The sequence below is a fragment of the Balaenoptera acutorostrata genome, chromosome 18 (assembly GCF_949987535.1).
Source record: "Balaenoptera acutorostrata chromosome 18, mBalAcu1.1, whole genome shotgun sequence".
Taxonomy (NCBI): domain Eukaryota; kingdom Metazoa; phylum Chordata; class Mammalia; order Artiodactyla; family Balaenopteridae; genus Balaenoptera; species Balaenoptera acutorostrata.
Window position 1 is genome coordinate 30,961,768 of NC_080081.1, and position 12,989 is coordinate 30,974,756.

The 12,989-nt window shown below is 35.3% G+C and overlaps 1 protein-coding gene across 3 annotated transcripts in view; it reads right to left on the reverse strand.

Annotated features, from left to right (window-relative positions):
* UCHL3 (ubiquitin C-terminal hydrolase L3) overlaps positions 1-12,989 on the reverse strand; it is a 43,080-nt gene that overhangs the window by 9,850 nt on the left and 20,241 nt on the right. Inside the window, exons 4-5 of one of the 3 annotated variants that reach the window (XM_057532806.1) lie at positions 8,606-8,651; positions 271-462 (exon numbers count right to left, since the gene is read on the reverse strand). The exons of 1 other annotated variant lie outside the window; for it this stretch is intronic. In XM_057532806.1, coding sequence (XP_057388789.1) covers positions 271-462; positions 8,606-8,651 — 238 coding nt within the window. The remainder of the gene's footprint in view (positions 1-270; positions 463-8,605; positions 8,652-12,989) is intronic. One more of the 3 variants, XM_057532807.1, reaches the window with a different exon arrangement.

Genomic DNA, 12,989 nt, shown 5'->3' on the forward strand with positions numbered 1-12,989 from the left:
AAACATTATCATGAAGGTCGATCAGCACTCATCAAAAGGCAGGCACCTGTTGGCGTTACGTGGAGTGGAAAGATGGATGTTCACCAAGGCACTGGTGAGAGTCAAGCTGGACTGCACAACATAGAGGTATGCTTGCAGTCTTACCGGGGGAGAAAAAGCTAATGGTTGATGAACCAAGAGAAAAGCGCTCTGAAGACTGAAGAAGTTTAAGGGAAAAAAATGGACTGCCCCTGTCACTGGAAGAAGAGATGGAAGATTGACTACACTTACAACAGAATGGAGACCCAAAGATGGTAGGCGTAAGAAGGGTCGCCAGCGACGAAGACGGAGAGGTGGACTGGTGACCTTTGCAGGGTCTACATGGTTACGTTTGACCCAGGGCAGGGATGCATGGTGACACCAGGACGAGGCCTTCTCTCTGCAGTGGCTAGAATGAGGCTGTGATGAGCATGGCGAGGAGGACTACATAATTAAAAAAGAGAACATTTTACTGAGACCACGTTACTGGGAGGTCAGTTATTCTTAAAAGCAACGTATGGTCATACTTGGATTTATATGGTCTAGTATTTTTAACCAGTCATAATTTAGAAAAGGATCGTAAATGAATATTAGTCAAAGGTACGTGAAGTGGAAATGCATAACCAAAGTATCAGGTTATATTCCATAGCTTCTGTTAAGTGCACATCTACACTATCCTCATTTGTATAGCGCAGACTCATGGAATTATTTAAAAGTCACTAAAGTGGAATTATTACATCAAACTGTTGAAAAAAAAAAAGAACACACACACACACACAAAACATGTAACACATACAAAACGTACAAAGAATTATGTGTAAAAGAAAACTGTATGGTAACAGGCACTGGTAAAAAGAATTCCTTAGCAGTAATAAGCACTAAGGAAAAAAACAACTTCAAAATACAGAGGAGTGAAACAAATCCCTCAGAAGCTGATGCCATGCATAAACTATCCTCACACTTAGGCTGAAAAGTTAAATGGAAACTATCATGGATTATTAGCCATCTTTTAGTAAAAGAAAAAAACAGTTAAAATATGTATCACTTATTTTGTGCCAGGCACTCTTAAGCACTTTACACGTATTAATTCATTTAATCTCCCAGTAACCCATGAGATAGTACTGTAATTATCTCCATTTTACAAGTAAGAAATCAGAGCACACAGAGGTTAAGGAACATAACCCAGGTCACGCTGCCAGGAAGCGGCAGGGCTGGGATTCAAATACAGGAAATCTAGTTCTAGAATCCAATGATCTTAATAACTGTGGTGTACAGCCTAAGTGGCCAAGAAAAAGATTTTAATACTAATTTATTAGACCAGATTCCAATGAGCAGAGGAGTAATCCTCTTAAAATTAGATTTTTGGGAGTCACCTTTTCGAACACTATTGTACCACAAAAAGTGAATCTGACCTAAGAGTTTTCCACCAAATGCACATGCTAACAATAACTAACTTATTAATGGTAATCCAAATGATCATTTTACAATTGTCGCCTCCAATAAATAACACCAGCACATGAAACTGAGTTTAAAGCAGTAGGATAAAATTATAATCGCTAACAACCACAGTGAGAAGTAAAAAAAAAAAAAAAAAATAGTGATATAAGTCCTTGCTTAGTGATAATGGATTTCACTAACCATGACCTATTTTCTTTAGGAAAATAAAGCGGTTTTCCTTGAATGATTTCTAAGACTCTTTCAACCCTGAAAATCCTATGATCCTACTTAGTACTTCTGATCTATGTAAATAATACAGTAACCTGAAATAAAGGGTTTTAAAAACATGTTTGTGAACAGTTTAGCTGCTCATAATAAGAATCAATCAATTACAAATACATAAATGAATCCTATACTTTGCTCTATATGGGAACAAAGGTGTATATAATAAAGTGTCTGCGCTCACACAGTCTAACAGATGTTTGTCATATTCAATCTGATTACATTTAAATAACAGAAAGACGGAAGAGTGGGGAAGAGGAAAAGGAAAATGGATGCAGACAGAAAATGGAGTAAAGGAAGAGAGGAAGAGATGACTAATGAGTAGTGGAGAAAACAAAAATTTTCTAAGAATCTAAGGAAGGAGAGATTACTAAACCAGAAGTAGAACCAAAGGCATACATTGAAAGAACATATAAGGTTTGGGCAGGCAAAATGGGAAAGGTTTTCCTAGCAAAGAATTCAGTGTGAGAAAAAAGACAAAAATAGGAATGAGGATGACATGTTCAGAGGACTAGACTATCAGGTCTGGGATCTGACTTTACCCCTTCCATCTAAAAAGTTATCCTGTGACTTGTTCATAGGTGCTGGCAGAAGACATGAGACTCTTGTGTCAGAGACAAAGGGCTTTACTCACAGCACAGCTCATCACTGTTAGTGTCAGTTCACATGAGGGCCACACAGAGGGCCCAGAGGGATGGCTGCACACAGAACGGGCTGCATTACAGGAGAGGAACACTGAGCCTGGGGAAACTGATGTATTATAATAAGCAGTAAGCAAACCTGTCTTTGTTCTGGAGGCAGACATTACCTCATCCCTCACAGTGCTTACTGGGAGAAGAGTGATTTCTAACTTCAAGTATGATGGCTCTCTTCTTTTGCCATTTTTGAAGAATGTTTTTTAAAACTTAAAAAAAAATGTCAAATTTACAAAGAGTTACAAAAAGAGTACAGGAAACACCTAGATTTACCTATGACATTTTACCCTAATTTGCTTTATCATCTGTACTTAACACTCTCTTGCTCTGTTTCTCTCTCTCTACATAGCTGTTTTTTTTTTCCTCCAGAACCATCTGAGGATAAGTTATATATATCATGGTCCTAACTACTTCAGTATTTCTTAAGACTAAGAAAATTCTCTTGGGCTTCCCTGGTGGCACAGTGGTTAAGAATCCGTGTACCAGGGGCCTCCCTGGTGGCGCAGTGGTTAAGAATCCACCTGCCAATGCAGGGGACAGGGGTTCGAGCCCTGGTCCGGGAAGATCCCACATGCCGCGGAGCAACTAAGCCTGCTAGCCACAAGTACTGAAACCCGTGCGCCTAGAGCCCATGCTCTGCAACAAGATAAGCCACTGCAATGAGAAGCCCGTGCACTGCAAAGAAGAGTTGCTCCCGCTCACTGCAACTAGAGAAAGCCCGTGCACAGCAACAAAGACCCAACACAGCCAAAAATAATTAATTAATTAAAAAAGAAAATTCTCTTTTATAACAGCAGTTATCACCTTCATAATTTCATATAGATATGGGCTGTGTTAGGATGTGTGTAGGTTGGATGTCACGTTAGACTTCTGTCTAACCTTCCATCCATACTTTAATTTTGTCAGTTGATCCATTCATGTCTTTTGTAGCATTTCCCCTCAGGATCTAATCTGGGAGCAGGTATTGAATTTTTTTGTCACGTCTCTTCAGTATCCTTTTCTTTTCTACTATAAGCATTTAGTGCTATAGATTTTTTTCTCTAACCCCTGCCTTTTCTTTTCTACTATAAGCATTTAATGTTACAGATTTTTCTCTAATCCCTGCTTTAGCTGCAACCTGTAAATTTTGATATATTTAATAATTTTTCATTCAGTTCAAAATGTTTTCCAGAAAACAAATTTATGGTTACCAAAGGGGAAAGGGGGGTAGGGGAGGGATAAATTAGGAGTTTGGAATTGGCAGATACAAACTACTATATAAAAAATAGATAAACAACAACGTCCTACTGTGTAGCACAGGGAACTATATTCAATATCCTGTAATAAACCATAATGGAAAAGAATATGAAAAAGAATATACATATATATGTATAACTGAATCACTTTGCTGTACACCAGAAACTAACACAGCATTGTAAATCAACTATACTTCAATTTAAAAATTTTTTTTAATGTTTTCTCATGTTCTCTGTGACTTCCTCTTTGATCCAACAAGCTATTTAGAAGTGTATTGTTTAATTTCTAAATATATGGGGATTTTCCAGATACTTTTTACTGTTATTAATTCCTAATTTAATTCCATTATGGTTAGAAAATATTCTTTGTATAATTGAAATTTTTAAAAAATTTTTAAAATTTTCTGATCCATAATATGGTCTACCCATGAGCACTTAATCATTTTTTAGAACAATTTAAAAAACAAAATTTATTTTATATTTACCTTCACTTGTTCCATTTCCAGTGTTCACCAATTCTTTGCGTAGATTCAAGTTGTAGTGCAAGTAAGCTTGTAATGAATTCTCTCAGTTTTTGTTTGTCTAAAAGACTTTATTTTTCCTGTATTTTTGAAAAATATTTTTCTTCCATCGAATTCTTTCAGCATTTTAAAAACCTTCTTCTTCTTCTTTTTAAAAAAAAATTTATTTATTTGGCTGCACCAGGTCTTAGTTGCGGCACACGGTTACCTTCGTTGCTGCGTGGGGGATCTTCGTTGAAGCATGTGGGATCTTTAGTTGTGGCACACGGGGTCCTTTAGTTGCAGCATGCAGGATCTTTAGTTGCAGCATGTGGGATCTAGTTCCCTGACCAAGGATCGAACCCGGGCCCCCTGCATTGGGAGCGCAGAGTCTTAACCACTGGACCACAAAGGAAGTCCCTCTCTTTTCCTTCTGATTCTACCTGCACATATTAGATCATCTGAAATTGACCCACAGCTCTTGGGTGATCTGGGGGGTTTTGTGGGGTTTTTTTCCCATGATTTTTTATGTTGGTGATTCAGTTTGGGTAAATTTCTAGCAATTTATCTTCACATTTTCTGATTCTTTCCTCAACATTTGCTCAAGTCTACTGGCAAATCCATTAAAGGCATTCTTCACCTCTGGTACTGTGTTTTTAATTACTAGATTTCCATTCGATTCTTTCTTAGAGCTTCCAACTCTCCGTTGATATTCCCCATCTGTTGGTATCTGTTGTCTACCTTTTCTACTTGAGCCTTTAACATATTAATCACAGTTATTTTAAGTTGCATCTGACAGTTCCAACACCTGGATCATATCTGAGTTTGATTCTGTTGATTCCTTTGCCTTGTGACAGTGTGTTATTTTTCTTGTTTTCTTCGTCTTATAATTTTTGTTTAAAAGGCATACAACCTGTGTAGGAGCAGAGAGACTGAGATAAATGTATTTATGTCTGGGAATGGGCATGCCTCCTCTTCTGCTAGGGCTTTAGTGTGTGGACTTGAGTCAGTCTAGTTAGAAGTTGTGCTGTTTGGTTTGTTTTTGCTATGGTTATCCCCAGTAATCTACCAGCTTAAAATCTGCCTCGCATTACTGTGTGCTTAGGGTAGGAGCTGGGTTGCTGAATGCTTTCTTTTTCAATGTTCTTGTTCCACTCACAGCTTTAGGATTTTTCTCAGAGTCTATGCTTCAGAGAAGGTCTCTCTTCATGCTCTTGGCCTACCCCACACATTTGACACTTGTTTCTTGGTGCTGGCTGGTCTAATGGTGGGAAGGTGAAGGCATTCTTTGTTGATATGGTTCAGCCTCCATCATAAGTCGGTTGTTTGTACCTGGATATCAAGGACAAGGCTTTTCACGGGATCCTTCCCTCCTCCACTGATTTCTCTCATAGGAGTTTCCTATACCTCCCTTGAAGGGGTAGTTTTGTCTGTTCCCTTCTCCAGGGAGGGTTTTCTGTCTCAGCATTGTTAGGTTGTATTCCCTAGGGGAGAAGAATCCAGGCCCTTCCCAATCCCAGGCCTGCACCTGGGGCCTCTCTCTTGCCTTGTCCCTAGTTTAAGCTTATAGGCACCCAGTGAGGTCTGTGGAGAGTGGATGTGAGCTCCCCTTTGGCACTGCTTACAGGGATTTTATAGTATCATACCAGCCTATACTTGACCTTTAGCGATTTGTTAAAATTTTTAACGTTTTTTACAAAGAAAAAAAATCATATTCTTCACGCTGCTTTCACTTTCCATATATTTTGGGCATCTATCCACCTCAATAAGTATATATCTACATTATTTTTCACAACAACATATTATTCCTTAAATAGATGTACCATAAACATATTATGGCATCTTTAGTTTGTTTCTAGTTTTCTACATTTATAAACTATGCTGTAGTAAATACATTCACACAGGTATCTTTATATGTTCATCAGTCAACAATAATAATAGCTAGCATTTAGTGCTTACTATTACATACCAAATGTTCTAAACTGTGGATGCTATAGAGTCTCACAATGATCCTACTAAGGTAGAAATTATGATCATTTCTATTTAAAGATGAAGATACAATTTTTGCCCAAACATTATCAGATTATCTATGGGTAATTTTAGCCCTCTTTTTGATCGTCATGTTTTCCATATATAAGAGGAAGGAATGAAAAAAAGAAAGGATATGTTCAAAAGCACACCCTCATGAATGAGTTCCATACATCAAGGTTCATGTGTGTGTGCATGTGTTTCTATTTGGCAACTGTTCTACAATATCAAATACTGGACAGTATGTTACTACATTATGACTGTCTTACTTGTAACTACCTTGTAATGCTCTTAGAAAAACCTTTTATCCACTATCATAGTGCTAGCATACTAAGTATTGTTTTCCATAAGTAAATGAATATGTTGAGTTGTTAAACATTAGAACCAGTAATTCTAAATTTTTACTCTAGTCATATTTATTTCTACCTCCTAAAGCTAAAGGAACACAATATATACACATTTTTTCCAACTGTACAATTTGTAAAGGTAATTTAATTCATAATATAGACATAACTGTGTACATCACATATATTTTCAATTCCAATGAAAGTTTATATGATAATTCAGGGAAGGACTTTCTTTTTTTTTTTTTAACATCTTTAATGGAGTATAATTGCTTTACAATATTGTGTTAGTTTCAGTAATATTATTTTAAGAGATGAAAAGACTGATATGAAGAACGCTATTATGGAATCTTAATATTCCTAGGCTTTCTCTTAGAATTACAAATATTAAAGACATATTCACCAACTTTTACATTGTCATAATATTAGCTGCTGAAGTAACTAAGTTAGCTTTGCTTTCAAATATGAAAATTTAAACTGTGAGTAGAATCTTCAGAATAAATAGCCAATTTCCTTTCCACACTAACTGGAAAAGATCAAATATCTACAGCTTATTCTCGAGTCTTTCAGAAGATTTTAATAAAGAGCTCACTTTCTAGAGCATCTGAATAGAGAACTCATTTCCTCAGTTTTTCAGTTCTGGTAGAGGAATCCAAAGTTGTCAAAAATTATGTATTTCATTAGAATTATTAATGACATCAATGTCTGCCAGGACACTAGCACTGAACCCATGCCCCGTCTGCTTATACTGCGTGGGTCTGCAACGGTATAATGTGACTTCACGTACACCACTGCAATATAACCTATCTCTTCATTACAGTTTTGAAAAAACCAGAACAGGCTTTTCAAAAACCCTAGGAATTAAATGATTTGCTCTTCAGAAAGTACTCTAAGGAGTTTAACAAATTTTTTTTTTTTTTTTTTTTAACAAATATTTTTTGCATAAAGGAATTAGGTATAGACATTCATTTTGAGATTTTTAAGCATTCTGATTCTGACTTAAATCCTCTTGAGTTAAAAAAAAAAAAATACAGGGGGAGCATCAGGGCAGCGTCGGGGTCTTTTAGAGGCACAAGGACTTAGTTGACTTGCCCACAGTCATATAACTAGTGACTCTCAAAGCAGAGGCAGAACCCATGACTCCTGGCTCCAATTTCAGTGTTTTCATGTCACACAAAGCCACCCACCCATCAACTGTCAACTACCTAATTCATAGAGGCAAACCTATTACTATCTCTAGCTGTATTCCCAAAACAATCAACAGTTCAAATTTTTCTATCTTCAAAGTTATAACTAGTTCAGAAAGAAACCAAAATACCTGGGTCCTAAAAGGCCAAATTACTTTTCCTTCACAGTTAATGTGTATGTCACTCTGTATATGAAAAAATGAGTCAACTACCCTTTAAACTGTTTAATAACCACAAAATTAGAAATGCCATGAAGGCTAAAAAAAAAAAAATTTTTTTTCAAACCTTTAATAAAAAGGTGGAAAGAGTGTGTCGGTCTAAAAAGCCAAATTACTTTTCCTTCAGTTAATATACATTCTCTGGGTGTACAAAAAATAAAGAGATTACTCTTTAAAGTACTTAATAATAACCAAAGAATTAGAAATGTTGTAAAGGCGAAAAAGAAATGATACAGACCTTTTAACAAAGGGGGCAGAGGGTTAGACTAGTATTACTTCTTTATTAAGAAATCAAGTGTTTGGTAGTTTATCCTAAGTGCTTAAATCTAAATTATTCTAAAATGTTAAAATAAAGCAAGTAGATTTTGGCTTACACCCAAAGTGTTTTCCCATCTAAAAGGGCATCCTGTTACTAAGAAAAATATCATTATAACCATGTAATTTACTAAATATAAAGGGATCATTGGCTGGTAGGTACTTAAAATAATTACTGTTTTCCAAAACATAGATAACATAATTACCAAAAGACTGTGGTTGGTTTATGGGTAAGACTTTATGTTTAATATAAGGAAAAATCTACTATTGACTAAGAGCTTGTTTGTTTTAGCAATTTTTATTTATCTATACATTTTGTTGCCTTAAGAGCATGGACAGTACTTACTAGCTGTGTGACTTTGGACAAGTTAGTAACTTCTTTGTCTTCCAGTCTGTAAAATGGGATAACATCTATCTTAAGGAACTGAGAAGATTAGAGTAGGATACACACAGTGCTTAGTATAATGCCTACCACATAAGATGCGTTCAGTAAATGGTAACCATCATTATAATAAGATGACAGACATACTTTTAAAAGCAGTGAGAATTTAAGAAGATGAGAATACTTGGCAATTGATAAGCATGTCAATTTCCATTGCATTCACCCATAAATGACACAAGAATAATCAAGACTGATACTGTAACACCCCAAAACGATTCCCAATGTTTCCAGCAACCCCAGGTATCTCATGGTGAGACTCTTTTGTCTTGAATACCTACAAAATCATTCCTTTTATTGACCTGATAAAATATATACTTAATCATGACAATTAAATTTAAGTTATTTCCAGAATAGGACATGTCCTTTCAAACTTTAGAGATACCACTGAGTCTAAAAAAATGTCACATGGAAAGGAAAAAAATTAGGAACTTCTCTAGGGCTTCCAAATGCCATGAAAAGAAGTAAAATTATAAATGTAGGCATACATGCACGAGGATATGTACACATATATAAAACTTTAAAAGTTTAAAATCAAAATTATAAATTAATTCCAAATGGACTCCTGTAGATTTGAATAAATTTCAGTATAATATATTGAATTACACTAAATTTGAGGTCCAAATTTAAAATAGGAAAGTAAAACCAGATTCATGCAAAAGATGCAAACTTTCCTACAAAGTATCCATGTTCAGTTGGCAAAGAAGTCAAAGTGAAACATGGGCTAGATATCGAAATACACAAAATACCACTATATATTCCATGGAAAATGACAAATTTCTTCATTTTGCTCACCTAATAAATCAAGATATCCACAGATTTCTAGATATTCTTTAAACACTTTTTTCTCTTACTGGTTTAACAACTGTATTTTCTCACTTCCGTTTACAATTCTCCAAAATCCCTATTAAGATAATGACCTATATCTCTACACTTTACATTACACTCAAGCTTACCATTGTTAAGCTGGCCAAAAACTAAGTCCTAGAAATTCTTTATTTTTATTTTTTTTTTAATTTTAACCTCTTTATTATTTTCCCTGGTTCTGGATTATTTTTTTTTTATAGGATTTTTTAAAAATTAATTAATTAATTTTTGGCTGTGTTGGGTCTTCGCTTCTGTGTGAGGGCTTTCCCTAGTTGCGGCAAGCGGGGGCCACTCTTCATCGCGGTGCGCGGGCCTCTCACTATCGCGGCCTCTCTTGTTGCGGAGCACAGGCTCCAGACGCGCAGGCTCAGCAGCTGTGGCTCACGGGCCTAGTTGCTCCGCAGCATGTGGGATCCTCCCAGACCAGGGCTCGAACCCACGTCCCCTGAATTAGCAGGCAGATTCTCAACCACTGCGCCACCAGGGAAGCCCTACTTTTTTTTTTTACAATTTGAGAGTAGCTCCAATAAGATTCTCATTGACTACAAACGAAAAGAATCTTAAATCTTAACCCTTTGTTTTGGAAGGTTGTGGTTAAAACAAAAACAGAAAAATCCACCATCCTCAAATATCATTACAACCTCAACTTTATTTTTATGGCTGGAGACATTTTTAGATAGAAGAATTACATCTAGTCAGGTCTGGAAGAGTAAACTGATGAGTTCAAAATAAGAAGTTACTTTAAAATAATAATAGTTATATATCTCCTTTTCCAAAACCCTGATATTGGAGAAAATAATAATAAGAAGAAGATGATGCAGAAAGAATAAAAAACAGACTATTTTGATTCATTTAGGACAAAATATTTGTTAACCTAAGAAAGGGAAAAAAGTGTAAACAGGACAGAGTAGTAACTACATTCTGACCCTTTCAACAACTAATTTAATCCATTTAACCATCATTCATTTTCAAGTGATATTAGATAAAGAAGAACTGATTACATGTAAGGAGACACAATATCACGCTTGAAAACAAAGGATCAAAAAAAGAACCATTTCAATAATATTTCCCCCACTATGACTAATCCTAATTTGTACTTCCTTCTTCAAACTCAGCTCTCCCATTCAACTCCACACATACGCTTTAAACCAGCTTCTATTCAGGGAATGATATACAGAAAAAATGATAACGACAGAAGAAGAGAAAAAGGCAAAAGTGTAAGGAGTTAGGACAGAAGTTCCAGAGCATTTCTCAATTTTAAGAATGACATAAAATGAAGTTGCCCCAAAAGGATCTACCTTACATCTTGTTGGAATGGAATAGAGAAAATGGGATATGAAAAATAAATGGAAAACAAAAAGAAAGACCAGAAAGATGCAATTTCAGATTTCTTGACAAAACTGGACTATACAGCTTAAAATGCATGGTACTTTGCATCCGAGTTTCATTTACTGTTCCCATCTGATTCCCCCAAAACAATCGGGACCTTATATTGTACATTCTATAAGAACTAAGTTTCTTCCTAATATCTTCCGTTTCTTTCAGAGTCAAGGAAAGAAGAAAATAAATCCCTAAAGAAGGAAAATAAATGTGAGAGCATCTTAACTCCTTGTAATTCTAACATAATCAAAATAATGAAAAACTATACTTCAGAGTAAAATGAAGCCATGCAAACTATACTTATACATATAATAAAGATAAAACTTGACACTATTTCCTCCCCCATCACTGAGAGTCTGCACTGATTGGGCCAAAAAAGCCAACTAGACACATACATATACATACACGCACACACAATTTATTTTAAATTGTGTATACATATACGTGAACACATACTTGAAATCAGAACTTACCCCCTGCTTTCCCAATAGTCAAAAAAACCTTCTCTTATAGGACAACACTAACCAAAGTAGATTACACATTTCACTTGTAAATTAATTACAATTTAATTTCATGATTGAAATTCATTTCATAAACTTTTACAACAGATCTTTGAATGGTCTTAGCAATCAACCACATTATTTCCCTCTATCAAACAAGCCAAAATTTAAAAATAGAATTCAACACTGGCAACAGCTACTTTTGAAGCTATCTCCACTGAAGTAAGAGATCCTCGAAGACACAAACTGCATCTTATTTATCTCTGTATATATAGTTCCTAGCACCATACCTGGCATAGCAGGTGCTCAAACAGATTACTAGGTTAATCAAATGAAAGACAGACAATAATTTCATATTAGGTAACAAGAAATTGAAAAATGTTCATCCCTTCGACTCAAGGTAATTCTACCTACAGGAAATGATCTTAAAGAAAGAACCTAGAATGAATATATGAATAAACAAAGATATTCAATGAAGTTATATGTTTAACTTGAAAAACTGAAAACAATCTAAATATCAAAAGTTAAGGTAACTGGAAAGTAAATTATGGTTCATTCACATGAGAGTACAGGGCCAAAAGGAATTACTTATAAAGAGGTTTTGATGAAGAAAATACTCGTGATAAAATATTAAGAAAAAAATCCCACAAAAATGTTTGATTTCGACTGTTCTAAAATTAGCTAAAAAAAGATTTGAAGTTAAAAAAAAAACCATAAATATTAAAAGCATTTTTTGCTACATTTTCTATACTGGCATGTTTGTTTAATACATACATAGAACAATTGTGTCAGTTTCTATTATTTTTCATTATTACTATAAATTTGTATGGAGGTTCCTGAGCAATATAATAAATTTATTCTTTTTGTAAAAAGTTAAATAAATAATAAATCATCAGGAGATCTCTACTCATATCTGGGCTGGCTCCTTAATTAATGTGGGCAAATCACAAACTTTAGAAATGGCTTTTTAGGTAAGTATTGATGAAGTAAAAGTAGAGTCTGAAGGCAAATAAAATATTCTTTTGGATTTTTCTTTTCTTGCCTTTACATTTGACTTGCATACTGTTTCCATTATTGTCTCACTGTATTTGTTCACAATTAAAAAAAACACTTTTAATTTAATTTCCTCATATCCCATTGTTGTTCTTCTATCTTCCCAAACTTAAGTGAAACATGAAAGCAGTAACTTTCAGCGTAGGTTAATGAAGCATAAGTGAGGTGGGGCTACCGTCCAAATTTCTGGATTAGCCAGTCTGCCAGACGATCATGGTGGGATTCAGAACATACAAGTGGCCAATCTTCTAAAGAGGCTACTGTGTTTTGGTGGCTCATCTTACTGATTTCTCATTTAGTCTACAAGTCTCTGCATGCAATAAGGCTCCTGCCTACTCCATTCCCATGAAAGCGTTCTGACAGAGAGTATCAATGACGTCAGTTGTTATTACACTGTTATTACTGGCTCCTCTTCTTCCACCCACTCCTTTAACACCTATGTGCCCCAGGGATTCATTGTGGTTCACCACTGTTCTCCCTCTGTAGAATTC